The sequence below is a fragment of the Mercenaria mercenaria genome, chromosome 6, assembly GCF_021730395.1.
Source record: "Mercenaria mercenaria strain notata chromosome 6, MADL_Memer_1, whole genome shotgun sequence".
Lineage (NCBI taxonomy): Eukaryota > Metazoa > Mollusca > Bivalvia > Venerida > Veneridae > Mercenaria > Mercenaria mercenaria.
In genome coordinates, this window is record NC_069366.1 from 49931712 (window position 1) to 49954924 (window position 23213).

Consider the following 23213-nt stretch of genomic DNA (forward strand, 5'->3'; position numbering starts at 1 on the left):
AATTGTAATGAAGCATTAAAATTCCCGTTCATTTATGTTCATTGGTTAAAATCTGCAAATTTATATCCGCATGAAATAACATTATTGGCCAATACCAGGAAACTTCATGCCCAGGACATTATGTGATGTCACTGTAATGTTGTTTATACCTGTTTGTGTTGTGCTTATGGCCCACTTGTTTCTGAATACCACATTATATTTTAACAGAAAGTGCAGCAGTAAAGACAGGTGCAGATGAGGTTGATGGCAGTTTCAATCCAGCAGGAGAGCAAAAGCATGCAAACTTTGGAAAAGTTTTTGAAAAGGCTTTGTCTATTTCAAAACACAAAGGCACTATACAAGGATCAGACACAGATTCCGATGTATTTATGAACAAATACCAAACAAAAGCCAAACCCAAACAGTCCTTTCTCCCGAGCAATTTATCAAGTTTAATTAGTAAACATAGACAAGAAATGGTGATAGAAGAAGAGTTTGAAAACGAGGAATTTGTCGTTGATAATAAAACAGATTTTAATGATGATGATGACAATGATGAGGAAACAGGTGGCCATTCCTGGAATGTTCCAGTGTCTAAACTAATCAGAGATGATGAAAAGGAAGCAGTGAAGAAATCTAAAAGAAATAATGGGAAGAAAGATAGTGACAGTGAAAATGCAAAAAGGACATGGAAAAAAGTGAGTAGTGAAAATGTTGATGAAACTGATTTTCCAGCTGTTAAGTCAAAAGATAAAGGTAGAACAGGCATTGAAAAACAAAACTCAGAAAATGTTTCCGGTTTTAGTTTATCAAATAAAGTGAGTTCTGGATCAGGAGTAGAAGCAGATGATTCAAGGTCTAAACCTCAGCAGAAAAAAATGATCAGAAGTAAATCTTGTGATGAAAAAGATACTGATGTTGAAGACAATTTTGATACATTTGAATTTGATGATGGTTCAGACAGTGACAGTCCTAAACAAAAACCTAAAAGAAAAACAGCAGCAAAATCTGCCAAAGCCAAGGGTGCAACAAGGGCAAAGAAAACAGCCAAAAGGAAGGCAAATAATTCTGAGGAAGATATAGAAGAGAAATCTGTACAAAATTCTGATGCAAGTGATGATGCTGAGGAAAGTGGTGTAAAGAAAAGAAAGAAAGTGTTGAAGAGTCAACCTGCAGCAAAGAAAAGGAAGACAAATGCTGGATCTGTGGTAATGTCTATTTTTTACGAAGGTTAAGGGCAGTATTCTTCCTGTATTATTTTCATTGCAAATGTGTCTCCCTTAATTTTAGCTGAGATACATTATTATGTCTCCCACCACACAGTGGTGTGGGAGACATATTGATTTACTCCAGTCTGTCTGTGTGTCCGTGTGTCTGTGTGTCTGTCTGTCACAAAGCTTGTCCGCACTCTAAGTCAAACATTTCTCATCCGATTTTCACCAAACTTGAACAAAATGCGTTTGACCATAAGACCTCGGCCAAGTTCGATAACTAGCCAAATTGGTCCAGGCGTCTTGGAGTTATGGCCCTTGAATTACCAAAAATCGGTCTTTTTACTCTTGTCCTCACTCTTATTCAAATATTTCTCATCCAATCTTCATCAAACTTGAACAAAATATGTTTGACCATCAGACCTCGACCAAGTTTGATAACTAGCCAAATCGGTCTAGGCATTTTAGAGTTACGGCCCTTGAATTACCGAAAAAATCCGTCTGTTTACTCTTGTCCGCTCTCTAAGTCGAATATTTCTCATCCGATCTTCACCAAACTTGAACAAAATGTGTTTGGCCATAAGACCTTACCCAAGTTTGATAACTAGCCAAATCCGCCCAGGCACTTTTGATTTATGGCCCTTGAATTATCGAAAAATTGGCCTTTTTACTCATGTCCGCACACTTAATCAAACATTTCTCATCCGATATTCATCAAACTTGAACAAAATGTGTTTGACCATGAGACCTCGGCCAAGTTCGATAACTAGCCAAATCAGTGTAGGCATTTTGGAGTTACGGCCCTTGAATTATCGAAAAATCGGCCTTTTTACTCTTGTCCGCACTATAAGTCGAACATTTCTCATCCGATCTTCACCAAACTTGAACAAAATATGTTTGACCATCAGACCTCGACCAAGTTCGATAACTAGCCAAATCGGTCTAGGCATTTTAGAGTTACGGCCCTTGAATTACCGAAAAAATCCGTCTGTTTACTCTTGTCCGCTCTCTAAGTCGAATATTTCTCATCCGATCTTCACCAAACTTGAACAAAATGTGTTTGGCCATAAGACCTTACCCAAGTTTGATAACTAGCCAAATCCGCCCAGGCACTTTTGATTTATGGCCCTTGAATTACTGATTGGATCCACTCATCCAGACCATCTAATTGGATCCACTCGTCTAAAACATCTAGAGAAACTAACATTTTTCATAGGGGCAGTTGTGGGAGACATGCGTTTTTCTCAAAAGCATCTCTAGTTTTTCCCCAGTCATCCTTCTCTTAGGCTGGCTGTCAGCTTTTGAGCTTCCTTAACAACTTAAAGGGAAAAATGATTGCAAAAATGTTGTAATGAAAACAGTTTTTCTTATGAACATCATGGATGTGTAACAATTTTAAAAAAGTGACTTTAAAGCTAATTTTCTTAGGTTTTGAATGGTATGCTTTAACAAATTATGTCGATCTACTAAGAGTTGTGTTTGAAATTTTACAAATTTTGCAAAGAGTTTTTTATGGAGAGGAATTGTCAGTAATGGGAGGAAAAGCATTCTTTTTTAGAGGGGAATGGGGCCGGATTAAGAACAAACCAAAGACATTAAGTTTAAATAGATTTAATATTTTGTGTCTGCTTAGCTCTGTATGAATCCCTTGAAGGATTTCATCTAACTTTGCATAAAGTTTGCCATAATGTGCATAGCCAGCAATGTGCTAAATGCAGCTATCAGTCATGTTGTTCCAAATTCAATGCTGTTAAATCAAAGGTCAGATACTCAATATTTCAGGTCTGCTCTGTTAACCCTTTTGAAATTGTATCATGTGACATAGCTCAAAAAAATGTTTTTGTCATAAACTTAACATTTGTGATACCTTAGTATACAGATAATTGGTTTATGTCATTAACTTGTCATTTGTGATGCCGAAGTATACAGGTCATTGGTTTATGTCTTAAACTTGACATTTGTGATGCCTTAGTATACAGATCATTGATTTATGTCATAGATGCCTTAGTATACAGATCATTAATTTATGTCTCAGATGCCTTAGTATACAGATCATTGATTTATGTCTTAGATGCCTTAGTATACAGATCATTGATTTATGTCTTAGATGCCTTAGTATACAGGTCATTGTTTTATGTCATAAACATCACATTTGTGATGCCTTAGTATACAGAACATTGTTTCATGTCTTAAACTTGACATTTCAGATGCCTTAGTATTGAAATCATTGGTTTATGACATAAACATGACATTTGTGCTACCTTAGTATTGGTCATAAACATGACATTGTTGCAAACCTTAGTATACAGATCAGTGGTTTATGTCATAAACATGGCATTTTTGCTGCATGACAAAGTGAAAATTAGAAAAATGATATTGGAAGTAATACGTTCTCCATGTTTGACTGTTTGTTATTGTAGGCTGTGGATGATGATGGGCAAGTTGCAACCTCAACAGTTGTTAAAAAACCTACAAGGTAATTCCTTTATTCTAAGACTGAAATCTTTAGTGTTGAATTTAGAAAGGAATTCCTTTTTATGCCCCTGGCATCTACTGATGCGGGAGGCATATAGTGATCGTCCTGTCCGTTCGTCTGTCCGTCCGTACGAGGTTAACCAAATGGGACCGTTTCGTCTAGCATCAATACCCCTTCCTAGAATGACTTGATACTAATGCAGATGTAACCTGTGACCATTCCTCATCTTCAGACATCACCTGACCTCAGTTTGACCTTGACCTCATTTTGGACTTAGGTTGCCTTATATGGACCATCTCTTGGTTAACCAAAATGGGACCGTTTCGTCTAGCATCAATACCCCTTACTAGAATGACTTGATACTAATGCAGCTGTAACCTTTGACCATTCCTCATCTTTAAACATCACCTGACCTCAGTTTGACCTTGACCTCGTTTTGGACTTAGGTGCAAATCTATCGACAAGGATGCCACCGGGGGCATCAAGCGTTTATTGAACGCAGCTCCTTGTCCATTCTCAAATGTTAAAGGTTATCTTTTATATCCATTGAAAACTTTTTTAGTTATACATTGTATCTCTGTATAGAAATGCTGCAAGGAAGACTGCAGTGGTTTTGTATGAAGGTTGTCGCATTAAGTACAGTTTGATAATAACTCTTATTTTAGTTTTGGACTGAAAACATGACGTTTGCTCTTTAAAACTTCCCTTTGCAAAGGTGATACTGCATATCTCCCTATCTCAAATGAATATACTAACTTCTTTAATATACAGTATCTTCTTCTCTCACATGGAATACTTTTGAATATATGCGTGGAAAAGTTATAGCAAATCTTTTAGAGTTCATTAGCTCTGCTAAAAGTAGGACCTGTGGTCATTGTGAAATTATGTCAGTATCTATTAATTCAAGCAATTTCGTTTTGCAGAGATGTCCACACATCAGTAAATTTCTTCTTTATCATTTTTGTACTGTTGTCCATACTACAGTGTTTTGTCAATGCCACAACCGATAACAGTATTTTAATGGCAATGATTTCCTTATTTCGGAAGGAAACACAGCCCATTTTCTTAGATCATTATCTGATGATGATGATGACATCGATTCGAAATTTAATAAAAAGTTGTTTATGAAATTGTTGATGCGAAGAGCTTGTCATTTAGAAAATGAAAAATCAAAGTGGAAACAAGTTTGCTTGAAATTATGAGGATTAAAGTTTTATACGCAGGAAGGGAAGTATTATGTTATGATGCTGGTGTCCGTCTGTTAGCAATTTCGTGTCTGCTTTGTAACTTTTGAATTGCTTGAAGGATTTCGAAGAAACTTGACACAAATGATCACCACATTGAGACGATGTGCAGAGCACATGTTTTGGATGGCTCGCTTCAAGGACAACGTCAAACTTCGGGCGTATGTTGCGCCGCATTGCGGTGCTCTTGTTTATTCTGGTGTACAATCATGTGTAAACCCTGCTTTTAACGTATACATTTAACATTAGTCCCTTCAGGGCTTTATTCAGTTTGTGCATTATTCGGCAGGGTTTAAACAAAAGGGTGAAAACAATTCAATCCGATACAGACTGAAGACATGGTACTTACTGGCAGGTTTTAAAGCAAAGATAGAAATCCAGGGATTAATTCAAGCAAGCTACACTGTTAAAAAGTGATATTAAGCCCAACTAAAACAAGAAGTCATTTAAAAAAACCCATAGTTTTGCAAAGTTATTTATGCTTGTGTTGATTTACACAGTTTTCCATGTTTGATTTTTTTGACTGAAAATCTTTAGCAGATGACAGCATGTTGTATCCCACTTGCCAGTCATGTGATTATTCTAAGGTGCTAGCTATTTTACACTACATTTTTTTTTTTTACAGAGCTAAGGCAATTTCTAATGACAATTTCATCAAATTGAATATGAAAATAAAGACATACAAGCGTAAAGGTAGACACATGACGGGTCCGCAGTACAAACGTAAAATGTGGAAAGAGAAAATGCAGGCCCGCAGTAAAAGTTATGGAGACGCCTGTTTCAAGTGTGGCCAGTCGGGACATTGGGCAAATAAGTGCCCAGGTCAGTTACAGATTGTTTCTTCTTTTTCTTCTTTGTCATACCAATTTATTAACCTGAACACATTTAGTAAAAAAATATGCTGTTGTCTTTTGCTGAAGATTAGAGTTAAACTTAGAGGAAATTTGTGTATAAACAGTATCCTGGGCCCATATTCATCTACATGTAATGTCTGAAACATCGGCTTAAGAAAAGCAAATATTCCAGTTGCCATAACTTTTTCTATAACAAGTTTCTAATGCTGAAATTTTGATGAACCATCATTAGCTGCAGATTGAAGATTTCTGCAAAGTTTCCTTGCAGTCTGTGCCTATATGATGATGCCAGAATCAAACGAAAATTTAGCATTTTACAGTCTTAAGTTTCAGACTTTAAACATTGTTAAATATGAACCCAGCTACTTTTTGTACCCCCCCCCCCTGGTTTCAGGTTGTCTGTCCGTCTGGCCGTCTGTCCGTAGACGCAATCTTGTGCGCACCATCTCTCCTTATCCCCTTGACAGAATTTAATGAAACTTCACACAAGTGATCAGTACCAACAGTAGTTGTGCATGGGGCATGTTAGGTTCTTTTAGAAAAAAAATTTGCAGAGTTATGGGACTTCGTTTTTTTGTTACTATACTATATACATAGACACAATCTTGTGCGCAACATCTCTCCTCATCCCCTTGACACAATTTAATGAAACTTCACACAAGTGATCAGTACCAACAGTAGTTGTGCATGGGGCATGTTAGGTTCTTTTAGAAAAAAAAATTGCAGAGTTATGGGACTTTGTTTTTTTGTTACTATACTATATATACATAGACACAATCTTGTGCGCACCATCTCTCCTCATCCCCTTGACACAATTTAATGAAACTTCACACAAGTGATCAGTAACAACAGTAGTTGTGCATGGGGCATGTTAGGTTCTTTCAGAGAAAAATTTTGCAGAGTTATGGGACTTTGTTTTTTTGTTACTATACTATATACATAGACACAATCTTGTGCGCACCATCTCTCCTCATCCTCTTGACACAATTTAATGAAACTTCACACAAGTGATCAGTAACAACAGTAGTTGTGCATGGGTCATGTTAGGTTCTTTCAGCGACAAAAATTGCAGAGTTATGGGACTTTGTTTCTTGTTAACATACTATGTACATACAGTCTGCATATGCAATCTTGTGCGTGCCTAATCTACCAAACCCTTGCACACAATTTAATGAAACTTCACACAAGTGATCAGTACCAACCCTAGTTGTGCATGGTACATGTTAGATTCTTTTAGATAAATATTCTGCATAGTTATGGGACTTTGTTTTTTGTTACTATACTGTATACATACAGTCTATATACATACAGTCCACATAATTATGCAGTCTTGTGTGCGTCAAATTGCAATGTACTGTGTCAGTGCATGCGGGGGGTACATTCATCACCTTTAGTGATAGCTCTAGTTTCTAGAGGTTTGATTACAAGGGAACTTTTCATAAGAAAAAAATCTTCCTCCAGTTTGATAAATAAATTATTTCTATAAATTTTGAAGTTTATTTCATTAACATGGTTTTGCTTTATTAAATAAAATTATCTTGTGGTGAATACAAACTTTCCATCATTCATATTAGCATTGTGCTACTTTGTGTAAGAAGTAAAGAAAATGTTATTTGTGCATTCAAAGGTGGACAGTCTAAAAGTCATTATGATAAAGAACCAGTCCAGGATGAAGATTTTCCCAGCATGCAAGAGGCAGCCATGATGGCAAAGGGTTGTCAGGTACAGAAATCTGTTAAGACAGAAGCAAAAGTCAGAGAAAGTCAAGAAAAGCTTGGTAAGGATATATACAAATTATAGTTTGATACAATTTAAATATTAAAATGTTGACTAATTTTTAAGGCAGGTTTTGCCATAAAGAAAATTTTGAAGAAGAAAATGGAAAAAAAGTTAGAACAGTATATCAAGCCAATGTTAGTTTTGGAATTTCTTTTTTCACCTGTATGTGCTTGAAGATACTGTGTTATGAGGGAATAATAGTTCATTTGTACATGTATTTAGCAGCAGATGAGCATTCAGAAACCGTGCCACCAGATGTTACTGCTTTGGATGAGGAAGACATTGATCTGGAGATACAGTCTGGCATTGTTAGGTCTCGTCCCGACACAGCCACGGCACCTCCAGCAATGAAACCACTCATTGAATGTGGGGAAGAAGAAAATGTACCAGGTAAATAAGTACTCTCTAGCTGGGAGATAGAATATGAATCAGTTGCTGAAGGTTCTTCTATGAGGGGAGAGTTGATCTAGAGATATTGTAGAACATTGTAATATCTTGCCCAGACTGTCTCAAACTCACTGCAGTCTGCATCTCTAGTACTAGCAGTGTAACCAGTCTGTTCAGAGAGAGAAAACATATGCTATAAGGAGTACTCTCCTCTTTGGAGAAAGAAAATTCCGTTTTAAGTTGCAGACTGGTATAATTACATCTCAGTAAAAAAATGAACTACACACTGCATAACAGTTACAGGCCTGTATCATCAGCATTTAAAGTCTACAACAGTTTAAAATAATTTTGTTACTGTTCCATATGTGTTATATTTGCAAAAATTGTAATGAAACTTTGCATGAATATTAATTACGTAGCTACAGATATGTTGATGAAAAGTTATTGGTAGATACTGAATATTTTCTGTTCTTTAGATTAAATTTGAAACAGACTGACAGATATAGGCACAGGTTTTCAAGTATTCTGCAATACAAAATTGCATTGAACATTAATGCAAAATACAGACTGTACATTGTGTTTTTGTAAATGATGTATTACAGGCTCACAGTTATTAAAATAGCTGCACAAATGAAGTATGTTACTATACATGTGTAATTATCAAGCTGTTAATATTTATAAAGTAACACTTCCAAAGAAATTCATTTTTGTGTCAACAAATATGAAAATGCCTCATACAGTTAATATCTTACTCCTTTGTGACGGTTATACACTTCGAAAAAAATAACGTAAGTAAAATGATGTTTATTTCAGAAACTCCTGATTTTGTTCTGAAAGGGTTGAGAAAGTTTGGATTTGACTGCTTCAGACCAGGACAGGAGGAAGCTGTCATGAGAATACTTTGTGGTGAGACCCTTGTTAAAACTTTTTAAAGAGAACTGGTAGCCCCAGTATACTGTAGCAAGTAGTAATGCTAAATTACTATGAGGTGATTTTGAAGAAAGTCTTTTAAAAATGCTGAAAAAAAATCACGCTCTTATCAATAAAAAGAAATAAAACTGTATTACTATTTTTACATTTCTCGGGTATATTTGCACTGGATTTGTAGTCTGCTGTATGGGAGAAGTCCTTGTGTTTCCACTTACAGCTTACATGTATTCTTAGAGGTCAACGTATCACATCTGTTATATTTCATGTCTGTCTTCTTTGATTGTGTTGTCTACTGGAGGGGACAAGGCCTTGTGTTACGAGAAGCCATCATATCTGTATTCACAGAGGTCATTACTGGTTGTGTTGTCTACTGGAGGGGACAGGTCCTTGTCTTACCAGCTTATCTGTATTCGCAGAGTTCAACATGTATCACACTTGCTATATTTCAGGTCTATCCATACTGGTTGTGTTGTCTACTGGAGGGGGCAAGTCCTTGTGTTACCAGTTACCAGCTTACCTGTATTCACAGAGATCAGCATGTACAACATGTATCATACTTGTTATATTTTAGGTCTATCTACACTGGTTGTGTTGTCTATTGGAGGGGCAGGTCCTTGTTTTACCAGCTTATCTGTTTTCATAGAGGTCAACATGTATCACACTTGTTTTATTCCAGGTCTGTCCACACTGGTTGTGTTGTCTACTGGAGGGGACAGGTCCTTGTCTTACCAGCTTATCTGTATTTGCAGAGTTCAACATGTATCACACTTGCTATATTTCAGGTCTATCTACACTGGTTGTGTTGTCTACTGGAGGGGGCAAGTCCTTGTGTTACCAGTTACCAGCTTACCTGTATTCACAGAGATCAACATGTATCACACTTGTGATATCACCTCTTGTGTCCCTCATGGAAGATCAGGTATAATTGTATTTGTTGGATCCTATTTCGCTGTCTTACTGTCTTTTAAAGTTAAGATATATCTAAGCTTGTATTTTTCAGTCAATATGTTAGTGACATTTTGCTGCTTTGGATCAAGGTGCTATATGGTTAGGATGATGAGAGTATATATATAATACCTACTTAAAGATATTTTTATAAGATTAAAATCTTCCAGACAGTTTTTAGCTCCAAGCAGTTTGTCCAGCTTGGTGAAATGAATTTGTAATTACCAAGGTTACAAGATTCATGTTTAATTAACAGCACATCTGTTCCTGATCTGTAGCCTATTTAAAGTGTTTTGAGTTAGGCCATTAGTAACACGACTTAAAGACTCTACTGTACATAGTCTGTTTAGCAAACAGTTTTGTTTGGCAGAAGCTGTTTATAGAATTACCTGTTCACTAGTAATTACATTTTAGGTAACTGGTTTACCAAATGGAATACGAGGTGTATGTTTGCACACCAATATGACGGCACATCAGCGTGAGAATGTTCTAGAGGCGGTTAAGTCTGGGAAGGCACAGTTTCTGTTGGTTTCTCCGGAGGCTATCGCTGGCGGCAGTATGTCATTGATAGCATCTATGTCGTCTCTACCTCCGGTGGCGTTTGTGTGTATAGACGAAGCTCATTGTCTCTCCGAGTGGTCCCATAACTTCAGACCTTCCTACCTTAGACTGTGTAAAGTAAGTGCATAAATTGAATTGCCAGTGTTCATTAATTCTTTGATTTTTAGCTCATCTGATTTTTAAAAAAAAGTTATTTTCATCACTTGATTGGCGTCGGGGTTGGCATTGCCTGGTTAAGTTTTATGTTTAGGTCAGCTTTTCCCCTAAACTATCAAAGTTATTGCTTTTAAACTTGCAACACTTGTTCACCATCAGTAGCTGACTTTGTACAGCAAGAAACATAACTCCATCCTGCTTTTTGCAAGAATTATGGCCCATTTTGGACTTAGAAAATATCAGATTTCTTGGTTAAGTTGTGTGTTTAGTTCAACTTTTCTCCTTAACGGTCAAAGCTTTTGTTTTAAAACTTGGAGCAGTTATTCACCATTAAAAGCTGACTCTGCACAGCAAGTACCATAACTCCACATTGCTCTTTGCAAGATATATAGCCCCTTTTGTACTTAGAAAATCATGTGTAGGACAATATTTCTATTATACAGAGACAAAAACATCAGTTGAGCGTCTGCACCCACAAGGCGGTGCTCTTGTAAATCTATGCTAAAATGTGCCAGATGTAAATTAATAAAGATGAGTTTCATTGTATACTTAACACCATTACTGCTAGTAGCGACTGAAGGCAAAGTTTTACGTCTTTTGAAATAAGATTTAGTGTAAGGGAATGAAATCCTGAACAGTTTGCATCAATGTAGATAGTGTAGTTACCTCTCTTTGATGTTCTGTTGCATATATTGTTTTGAAAAGAATTATTTAAATAAAGATTTTTTGGTAGGAACATAATTAATGAAAAAATATAAGGCATGTTTCAAAATATAAATTCGTGAGAGCAATACAGTAGAATAAACAACTGCTTACAGAATGATGTTGATTGTTTTATTTCTCTTTGTTTTTGTTCTGGTCACTTACCATGAAGAGGACAGATACACCTTGTCATCTCATAGATATTATATGCTATACTTACAGGTTCTGCAGGAGAAAGTTGGTGTGCAGTGTTTTCTTGGACTGACAGCCACAGCTACCCTGTCGACAGCATCTGATGTTGCTCGTCATTTAAAGATCTCGGACTTTAAGAAGGCGACGGTGAGAGGTTCACCAATCCCAGCAAATCTTATTTTGTCTGTGTCCAGAGATGAGAGTAGGGAACAGGTATACATCTTTAGCCAGACTTGCTTTCTTTGCCCAAATTTTTGTACTGGAGTATTGGGACTTCTTAACTCAGCTGAGTGCAAAGCGCTGTGCTTGGAATATAGGGATTACTCACCATCAGTCTTAGGTTGATTTGTCTATAGTCAGTCATTCAAACTTTTTAAAAAATATACATCCTCCTGAGCTGGTCCGATTGTTAAGCAATTTTACAGAAAATTCTTTTGAGTGATCCTCTGCCAAGTCTGTTCAAACTATTTTAATGTGTCAAAAAACATGGTTGCCAGGGTGCTTGGTCACTTTTCCCTATGTATTTATAACTGCCTCGGTAGCCTAGTGGTAGAGCGTCTGCTTCGAGTGCGGGATGTCATGGGTTCGATCCCCGGCCGCGTCATACCAAAGACGTAAAAAAATGGTACTAGCACCCGGTGTCAGTATAATGTGACTGGGTGGGGTATCATGCCACGTGTCTACAACGTGATATTCCAGTGAGGCAGCACTATAAAGTTGGGCATTGTTCTCACTGCTACGAATAGACACCGTAGTTTATATGACTGAAAATGACTGAAAAATTGTTGAAAAAGACGTTAAGCCCGAACACACACACCTATGTGTTTATTGTGGAAATTTTAAAAATCTGGTCAGAAACCGCTGGCCAGATTTCAAAATAGTTTCACAGAAATGATCTTGTAGTGACCATTCAAGATGATTGTATGAATCACTTCAATATGTCAAAAACATGTCCTCAGGACAGGGATAGTCATTTCTCCCTATATACGTATATATAAGATCTTGAGAAAATAATTGCCGGATTTTTAAATGATTTCACACGAGAGTTCCTTGCGGGAAATAGAGAAATTTGTAAACAGCCTCTCCCAAATGGTTGTGCCAATTTGGAAACAATTTCATGGAAATATTTCTTTGTTGACTTCCTCCCAGGACTGTTAAAATTATCAAAATATGTGGTGTCTGGTGGCATGGTAAATATTCCCAATATGTATGTAGTGGAAACTTTAAAAATCTTCTTGTCCGAAATTGCCTGCCACATTTTAAAGTAGCTTCAAACACAAGTTTCATTGGTGACCCTCTGCCTAAGTTGTTAAAGCCATCTTAATTTGTCCAAAAAAAAACAAAACAACAACAACAAAACACACACTGTGACACACAAAAAAACATGTCTGTGGGGTCAGAGGTCAAGTATTTTCTGTATGGCATTGTGGAAAACTTTGACAGTCGTCTGTAAATCTGCAGGTCAGTTTTCAAAATAATAGGCAGAAATGCTTCTTGTTTTACTCTTTGAGTTTTTAAACTCTAGTGAAAGATGTAGGGCCATTATTATTCCAAATTAAGTTGAAGATCTAAAAAAAGTAATTCTGCTGCATGTCATGCTAAAAGAATATAAATATTTGGCTGATCATGAAGAAAAGCTTGTAAACTGAGAGTCAAAGAAATATTATTGGGAAAAATAGGTCCAGTTAAATTGCTAGTGTAGCTGTAAAAATGACTCAACCCTAAATTGGTGTTGAGTTTGAGCACCATCAAATTCAAGCTAAAGAAAATTAGTAAAAACTAGAGAATAGGCTTCAAGGTCTCAATATTGAGTACTTGTGGCTAATGTAAATATGCTTTTAAGTGAGCTCAGACAATTATGCTGGAATACTAAAAGCTAAATCTAGACATTTAACTTTTTCTCTTGAATAAATAATATCATGACACAAATATCTGTCTTGTAACTCATAACTATTTGAGCATAGAAACCATATTTAGAAATGGGTACTCTGAAATCATTTATATTCATTTAGGAATAATTTTCGTGCATTTACAAAATTTGATGGGAAAGAATAAATTGAATTGAATTAGCCTTTAAGTTAAAATACATGCAGTCCTAGCACTTTGGAATAATTGTTTAAGTTAAAATCCATGCAGTCCTAGCCCTTTGGAATAATTAAACAGTTAAAATCCATGCAGTCTTAGCCCTTTGGAATAATTAAATAGTTAAAATCCATGCAGTCCTAGCCTGTTGGAATAATTGTTTAAGTTACAATCCATGCAGTCCTAGCCCTTTGGAATAATTAAATAGTTAAAATCCATGCAGTCCTAGCTCTTTGGAATAATTGTTTAAGTTACAATCCATGCAGTCCTAGCCCTTTGGAATAATTAAACAGTTAAAATCCATGCAGTCCTAGCCCTTTGGAATAATTAAACAGTTAAAATCCATGCAGTCCTAGCCCTTTGGAATAATTAAATAGTTAAAATCCATGCAGTCCTAGCCTGTTGGAATAATTGTTTTGGTCAGTACCATGAAATTAAATGATTTCACAGCGCATGTAAATACATGGATTGTGAATGAGATGATTATAGATCTTCATGTCGGCAATATAGAATCTCAAAAACTATTTACAATCTGCAGCGTATTTTCAAATCTTTATTCATTTCAGCACTTAAAAAAATGGTATTTAAATCTTGAATACCTGTTTCATGTTTGTTTATGATGTTCATGCATTGATATGATATTTAGGCTTTTTGATATGATATTTAAGGGTTTTGATATAATATTTTGACTTTTTGATATGATATAAGCTTTTTAATATGAGATCTAGGCTTTGATAAAATATTTTTGCTTTGATATAATGTTTAGGCTTTGATTGGTCTGCTGAAGGGTGAGAGGTTCGGAAATTTGGACTCAATCATTATATACTGTACACGGCGCGACCAGACTGACAAAGTAGCAACAATCATAAGAACGTGTATGAATACGGGGGCACCTGCAGAGAAGCTTGTCAGTAAAGGTCGTGGCAAACGGCCGAAATTGGAGTGGGACGCAGAAAGTTATCATGCCGGTTTAACTGCCGCACAGAGAAAACGAGTCCAAAATGCGTTTATGGCTGGCAAGTTACGGGTTGTCGTGGCAACAGTAGCATTTGGAATGGGGCTGGACAAGTCTGATGTAAGGGGGGTAATCCATTACAACATGCCGAAAAGCTTCGAGAGCTATGTGCAGGAAATAGGTCGTGCCGGTCGTGATGGAGAGAGAGCAGAATGTCATGTGTTCCTTGATCCAGAGGTAAGTGATAGAGATAAGATCTTTCAACAAGAAATGTGTTATACAGATGTGCATTAAACATGATATATGAATTTCTTGTTTTAGTTACCTGTTTAAAGGTAAACTTAATATAGAAGCATCTGTTTTTGATGTCAGATTAGGCACATATTTGTTATTTATGAGATTAACTTACAGTTTGTTAGTTATTTATGAAATTAACTTACAGGTTTCAGTTATTTATGTAATTAATTACAGTAATGAAATGGTTTATAAGGTTGTTATTCATATTCTTTATGATAGTTTGATCAGGTTTGATTTATATGGCGGTATTAATTTTACATTGCTGTTATATACAAAATAAAGTAGTATGTAAATATCTCCTGTATGCATCACAAATTTGGAATTTCTCACAAATGATTGTTTTAATATTGGTAACAAGTTCATTTGTGTATCTATGTTTATCGTTATATAATGCTCCATGTAAAAGGGAATTCCTTAGTTTCTGACTGTTTAAGGAAAGATTTATCAGTCCCTAGTTATAGTCACAGTTTTAACTTTTGCCCTACACAATGCACTGTAGGCAGAGAAGTGAAGCAAAGTTTGTTTATATCTGGACATACTGTCAGCCTTTGGCAACAGCTCAGAGTTGTACCCTACAGCCTAGAGCAAAAGTTTTTGCTGTTCGCTGAATATTCCTGAAATAATTGTATATTTTTAGCTCACCTGAATGAAAGGTTCAGTGTGAGCTATAAGTGAAATAGGTGTATATTCTGGTGTCAATTGTCCACAAGTTACATAAACTTGCAAGCTGCCGGTACTATGAAAAAGAAAACATTTATGCAACTTTTTCTCATGTTCCACATGACAGAATGTTACCACACAGCCTTGTAAGGTCCTCTTTCAGTTTTGTTTTTAGGGGTACCAACAGCTTGAAACAAAAGAAAAAAAAATATTTGAAACACTTCTCATGAACTACTTGAATGGTCATCACCAAACTTGATTTGTAACATACTTTTAAAGATCTGGGGGTTTTCCAGCAGTCCCACAGGGCGGAATATCGGCCCCATTCTTGGTGCCAAATAGGCTCCACTTTTCCCAATTTGAGGCAAAAAATTACCAATCCAAAGAAAAAATTACCAATAGAAAATGAAGTTTTGATTATACAAAGAAAATTCTTGTGAAGTAAGTTTTGTTTGCCGATGAAATCACCTATTGCTAGAAAAACCAACCCGTTACTATTTTTAGTAACATGGCTGTGTGCACCACAGCAAAATGTACAATTATGCCAGAGTATTGTATGTTTTTTAAGTAAAAACCTTTTAAAACACATAAATACATTAACATTTATTGAAAACATGTTGACAGGTAGTTCTTACACCATTAAAACTAAAAGTCACATATTTTGGTAATCTGATTGAGAAAACTTATAAAGTGTAAACAAAAGTTTAAACACCATAAATGAAGAGTATTCTGTCAAGAATCAGCAAATTAGAAAAAAATCATGAAAAATAAATTCAATAATTTTCACAAGGGGAAACTTAAAATTTGTAATTTATTAGAATGTCTACCAGTAGAACTTGGAACTAATATAGTTAAATATATTAAAGTTCACAATTTATAGTTTATTTGTTGATACATGTTTTTCCTATGTTGACAATTTACCGTGTAAAATATTCCCAATTTGACAAGGGACTTTTTTCCGACTAAACCCTAGAAAAAGCCCTGAAGACCTCTCTCAAATTTGTTTAAATGTTTCCGCTTGGCTGCTTTTAGGGGCTACCACGGGCACCATAAAAGTAGAATGAAACATTAAATAACTTTAAATGAACCACTTGATGTACTTGATCAAACTTGGTCACGGGACGTCTCAGTTGAGCGATAGAAGCCCATTTTGTCCTCTTGTTGGTTATACCATAATTATTTTAACCCTTACTATGCTGGACATGATTAGTTCTGCCTTTGCGACCAGTGTAGATTATGATCAGCATGCACATCCATGAAGTCTGATCATGATCTGCACTGTTTGCTCTTCAGCCAGTACCTTTTTGGTAAGCACCCCTTTTAACAGTTAATGGTACTGTCCAAATTGGAAGATGGACCAGTTTATTACAGAAATTTAGCATGTTAAGGGTTAAGATATCGATGTCCCAAAAGCGATCTGTTCAAACTTGCCAAGGGAATTACAGTGATTTTGCAAAATTGCATTTCGTAGATATTGTCACTCAAGAAATAACACGACTGTTTATTCTGTGCTTTACAGACTTATTCTTTGTTATTTGTTTTTAGCTCGACTATTCGAAAAATAGTCTAGCTATTCTACACACCCTGGCGTCGGCGTCGGCGTCACACCTTGGTTAAGTTTTTGCATGCAAGTACATACAGCCATCAATTAAAGGCATATAGCTTTGAAACTTATTTTTTCTTTTTCTAGGTCAATTACCAACCTCTCTGGGTCAAGTCCCATAACTCTGACATGTATTTTGAGCAAATTATGCCCCCTTTTGGACTTGGAAAATTTTGGTTAAAGTTTTACATGCAAGTTACTATCTCCAAAACTAATGCAGATATTGATTTGAAACTTCACATGTGTCTTCAAGGTTATAAAACTAGTTGATAGCAACAAGTCCCATAACTCTGACCTTCATTTTGGCCAAATTATGCCCCCTTTTGGACTTAGAAAATTCTGGTTAAAGTTTTGCGTGCAAGTACATACAGCTATTTCTAAAAGGCATATAGATTTGAAACTTAATTTTTTTTTTCTAGATTAATTAACCAACCTCACTGGGTCAAGTCCCATAACTCTGACATGTATTTTGAGCAAATTATGCCCCCTTTTGGACTTAGAAAATTTTGGTTAAAGTTTTACATGCAAGTTACTATCTCCAAAACTAATGCAGATATTGATTTGAAACTTCACATTGTTTCTTCGGGGTTATAAAACTATTGATAGCACAAGTCCCATAACTCTGACCTTCATTTTGGCCAAATTATGCCCCCTTTTGGACTTAGCAAATTCTGGTTAAAGTTTTGCGTGCAAGTAATACAGCTATTTCTAAGGGCATATAGATTTGAAACTTATTTTTTCTTTTCTAGATCAATTACTAACCTCACTGATCAAGTCCCATAACTCTTACATGTATTTTAAGCAAATTATTCCCCTTTTTGGACTTAGAAAATCCTGGTTAAAGTTTTGCGTGCAAGTACATACAGCAATTCAAAAGGCATATAGATTTGAAACTTTTTTTTTTTCTAGATCAATAACCAACCTCACTAGTCAAGTCCCATAACTCTAGCATGTATTTTGGGCAAATTATGCCCCCTTTTGGACTTTGAAAATTCTGGTTAAAGTTTTACATGCGAGTTTCTATCTCCAAAACTAATGCAGATATTGAATTGAAACTTCACATGTGCCTTCGGGGTTATAAAACTAGTTGATAGCAGCAAGTAGCATAACTGATATGCATTTTGGTCAAATTATGCCTCGTTTTGATTCTTTTGATATTTAACCTTTTTGGGTAATGTTTTCCTGCTTCTGGGACAATATTTCCAATAGTCGAGCTTGGCTGTCTTACGGACAGCTCTTGTTATGACATAATGTCACATCTTAAGAGCTGTGATAACATTCGCTTTCACAAGATACAATGTAAATATATCTGTGTCATCTATATCTCAGACAGTTTATGGAGATATTTAGTATCTAATGATGATATTTCTGTGTTTAATGGGAATAATTTAGTCCTACTCTTTTATTTTTCGCAATATTTTCTTAGACTTCTGTTAAAACCCCTATTAAAATAGTCTGGTAATTTATAAATGTCAAATAAGTATGTGTTCATTATTATTGGATAAAATGTGACTATGCCAGCATGAGGTATAAAAGAATTAATTTGCAAGAAAGTTGAATATTCCTGAAATTTTCATCTTCTTTATGTAAGAGACTATATAAAGACTACAACAAAGTTGCAGTATTCAGGGCCCGAACTTATTACTTGCGAAGTGAAAAATGCGAGTAGTTTTTTTTCACACACTTACAAATATTGCTAGTGCAAAAAATTAAATGGACATGAAGGTGGTTTTCATTTCTTCAACTTTCATTTTTGATCTGCTGTAAATAAGCATCAATAGGAGAGATCGCCCTGATGTCACGCATCAACACCTGTTTATCTGGTGGTTGGCAAAATAAATATTTTTACATCGTTTGTGTAAAGGATCGGAATTTTTAATTTCTGATAACTTTTTCGTTCATTTTTGGATTTTAAAAATTCAAAAAGTTTTGAAATGCTTACGATTTTCATATTTTTATAATCAAATAACTTTTGAAAATGAAAAACCGTTTAAAATGACATATGATTTTAATAGTGGCGTAGCGATGCTCCAAACTTTTAGAAAAAACACTAAGTTAAGCGTTCATAATTTATTTCGATTTTATTTCGAAATGAAAATGAAAAGTTATCAATAAATTGCTTGTTTTATATCCTTTCCATTGATCAAAAAATTATTGATGTCATTTGTGTTTTAAGAAAGTTTAAGCCATTAGAAAAACTCAATGTTAACAGAAAAACATGGACACTCGGCGTCTGCCCACCCGGTCTTTGTCTTATCAGTTCTAAAAATAGAATATACAACGGATTTGTATACAAACACGATCTCTCCTATAGATGACATTTTTATAAAGTATGCATTGATTGACACAGTATGTGCAAAGGGTAGACTGGTGTGCTAATTTTAATGATATGGCAATATTTTATCTACATATTTTGATACACAGTCCAATTTAATATGCCTCGGCAAGTTATTGAAATTATTGGCCAGAAAAAAAGAAAAAAGGAAAAATAAAAGATAAACAGGTTATCATGTATCTGCAATTTCTGTAAGTAATATTTGATCATATTTGTGAGTAAACTTGATATTTTGTGAGTTGAAATATGTTGCAAAGTGCAAAGTGCGAATGCAAAAAAAGTTAAATTCTAGCCCTGGTATTTAAATGCCTTGTTTGACTTACTTGAATAAGAAATAATATATGTATGTAGTTTTTGTACAGTATCATACAGTATAATGTAGTAACTGTTGCGAATTTGAAACTTCAGTGGAGAATGACCATCCACTTCTGAGAGATGCAAAGTAATGTTATCTTAACCCTTAGCCTGCTGGCGGCAATTGGTTTTGCCTTTGCGACCAGTGCAGACCAAGATCAGCCTGCACGGATGTCATGGTCTGCACTGTTCGCTATTCAGTTAGTAAATTTTCAGTGAACACCCCTTCGAATAATAAATGGTTTTGCCCAAACTGAATGACGGAACAGTCCATTTTAGAAATTTAGCAGGCTAAGGGTTAAGTAAGTTGGGTATAATAAGACTTAGAAAATCCTGGTTAAAGTTTTGCGTGGAAGTTACTATCTCCAAAACTAATACATATATCAGTTTGAAACTTCACTAATGTCTTTGTGGTTAAAAATTTAGGTGATAGCATCAAGTCCCAAAATTCTGACATGCATTTTGGCCAAATTTATGCCCCCTTTTGGACTTAGAAAATCCTGGTTAAAGTTTTGCATGCAAGTACATATAGCTATTGTTTAAAGGAATATAACTTTGAAACTTATTTTTTCTTATTTTAAGTATTATGTGAGCCCGCCCGCTTAGCTCAGTAGGGAGAGCGCAGATCTACAGATTGCAGGGCCGTGAGTTCGATCCTTGGACGAGGCGTATGTTCTCCACGACAATGTGATTAAAGACTTTGTGTCTGAAATCATTTGACTTGCACCTCAAATTCATGTGGGGAAGTTGGCTGTTTTAGTGTAGAACAGGTTTGTACTGGTACAGAGTGAAAGAACATTGGGTAGGTTAGGTTAACCTCCAGCCATTACATAACTGAAATACTGTTGAAAAACAGAATTAAACCCAAAACAAACTTTAAATATTATGTGAAGTAAAATTAATGCATAAATTAGGCTTGGTATCCAAACTGAAATAATGTTTGATTGACTTTTTCAAACTTCCATTTGTTGGTTATTAAGGATTTTGCTCTTCATTTGTAAATCGTATCTATCAGTGACCCATGTAATGTAAACCTTGAAGGCATCATTGGACAGAATGGGTTTTTCTCACTTGTTGTGCCCCCCCATGAGTGGTGGGGGCATATAGATTTGCTCTTGTCCGTCCATCCGTGCTTCCGTCCGTGCGTCCGTCCGAAGTTTGTGACGCGCCTAGCTCAAAAAGTATTTGATATAAATTGATGAAACCTTGCATGAGTCTTTATCATGATATGAACATGCGCACCTTCTATTTTTTCTCTGGCTCCTCCCCCTAATTTTAGAGTTATGGCCCCTGAAATAGTCAAAAATGCACATTTTCACCTTGTGACACGCCTAACTCAAAAGTGTTTGATATAAATTGATGAAACCTTGCATGAGTCTTTATCATGATATGAACTGGGGCAGCTTCTATTTTTCGTCTGGCTCCATCCCCTATTTTTAGAGTTATGGCCCCTGAAATAGTCAAAAATGCACATTTTCACCTTGTGACACGCCTAGCTCAAAAAGTATTAGATATAAATTTATGAAACCTTGCATGAGTCTTAATCATGATATGAACTTATGCACCTACTATTTTTCATCTGGCTCCGCCCCCAAATTTTAGAGTTATGGCCCCTGAAATAGTCAAAAATGCTCATTTTCACCTTGTGACATGCCTAGCTCAAAAAGTATTTGATATAAATTGATGAAACCTTGCACGAGTCTATATCATGATATGAACTTGCGTTTTTTTAATTTTTCTTCAAGCTCTGCCCCCTATCTTTAAAGTTACGGCCCCTGAAATAGTCAAAAATGCACATTTTCACCTTGTGACATGCCTAGCTCAAAAGTATTTAATATAAATTGATGAAACCTTGCATGAGTCTTTATCATGATATGAACTTACGCACCTACTATTTTTCATCTGGCTCCGCCCCCTATTTTTAGAGTTATGGCCCCTGAAATAGTAAAGAATGCACATTTTCACCTTGTGACATGCCTACCTCAAAAAGTATTTGATATAGATTCATGAAACCTTGCATGAGTCTTAATCATGATATGAACTTGCACATCTCCTATTTTTAATCTGGATTCGCGCCCTATTTTTAGAGTAATGGCCCCTGAAATAGTCAAAAAATGCACATTTTCACCTTGTGACACCCCTAGCTCAGAAAGTATTTGATATAAATTGATGAAACCTTGCATGAGTCTTTATCATGATATGAACTTGCACACCTTCTATTTTTCGTCTGGCTCCTCCCCCTAATTTTAGAGTTATGGCCCCTGAAATAGTCAAAAATGCACATTTTCACCTTGTGACATGCCTAGCTCAAAAAGTGTTCGATATAAATTGATGAAACCTTGCATGAGTCTTTATCATGATATGAACTTGCGCACCTTCTATTTTTCGTCTGGCTTCATCCCCTATTTTTAGATTTATGGCCCCTGAAATAGTCAAAAATGCACATTTTCACCTTGTGACACGCCTAGCTCAAAAAGTATTTGATATAAATTGATGAAACCTTGCATGAGTCTTTATCATGATATGAACTTGCGCACCTTCTATTTTTCGTCTGGCTCCATCCCCTATTTTTAGAGTTATGGCCCCTGAAATAGTCAAAAATGCACATTTTCACCATGTGACACGCCTAGCTCAAAAAGTATTTGATATAAATTGATGAAACCTTGCACGAGTCTTTATCATGATATGAACTTACGCACCTCCTATTTTTCTTCTGGCTCCGCCCCCAAATTTTAGAGTTATGGCCCCTGAAGTAGTCAAAAATGCTCATTTTCACCTTGTGACACGCCTAGCTCAAAAGTATTTGATATAAATTGATGAAACCTTGCATGAGTCTATATCATGATATGAACTAAAAATGCACATTTTCACCTTGTGACATGCCTAGCTCAAAAAGTATTTGATATAAATTGATGAAACCTTGCATGAGTCTTTATCATGATATGAACTTACGCACCTACTATTTTTCATCTGGCTCCGCCCCCTATTTTTAGAGTTATGGCCCCGGAAATAGTCAAAAATGCACATTTTCACATTGTGACACGCCTAGCTCAAAAAGTATTTGATAGAGATTCATGAAACCTTGCATGAGTCTTAATCATGATATGAACTTGCACATCTCCTATTTTCAACCTGGATCTGCACCCTATTTCTAAAGTTATGGCCCCTGAAGTAGTCAAAAATGCACATTTTCACCTTGTGACACCTCTAGCTCAGAAAGTGTTTGATATAAATTGATGAAACCTTGCATGAGTCTTTATCATGATATGAACTTGTGCACCTACTATTTTTCATCTGAGTCCGCCCCCTATTTTTAGAGTTATGGCCCCTGAAATAGTCAAAAAATGCACATTTTCACCTAATTATGTGCCTCACTCAGAAAATATTTAATGTAAATTCATGAAACCTTGCTTGAGTCTTTATCATAATGTGACCTTGCAGACTTGGTATTCTTTTAGAGAATTTTAGCATTTATTACAGAGTTATGGTCCATGAAATAGCCAAAGTAGTG

At 35.7% G+C, this 23213-nt stretch overlaps 1 protein-coding gene across 4 annotated transcripts in view; it reads left to right on the forward strand.

Moving 5' to 3' along the window:
- LOC123548927 (ATP-dependent DNA helicase Q4-like) overlaps window positions 1–23213 on the forward strand; it is a 361389-nt gene that overhangs the window by 14873 nt on the left and 323303 nt on the right. For 2 of the 4 annotated variants that reach the window (XM_045336581.2, XM_045336582.2), the window contains exons 6-15: window positions 208–1187; window positions 3611–3666; window positions 5536–5732; window positions 7392–7541; window positions 7766–7933; window positions 8744–8836; window positions 9643–9779; window positions 10220–10483; window positions 11447–11629; window positions 14265–14690. In XM_045336581.2, the coding sequence (XP_045192516.2) occupies window positions 208–1187; window positions 3611–3666; window positions 5536–5732; window positions 7392–7541; window positions 7766–7933; window positions 8744–8836; window positions 9643–9779; window positions 10220–10483; window positions 11447–11629; window positions 14265–14690 (2654 nt within the window). The remainder of the gene's footprint in view (window positions 1–207; window positions 1188–3610; window positions 3667–5535; window positions 5733–7391; window positions 7542–7765; window positions 7934–8743; window positions 8837–9642; window positions 9780–10219; window positions 10484–11446; window positions 11630–14264; window positions 14691–23213) is intronic. The other 2 variants (XM_045336583.2, XM_045336584.2) reach the window with 2 other exon arrangements.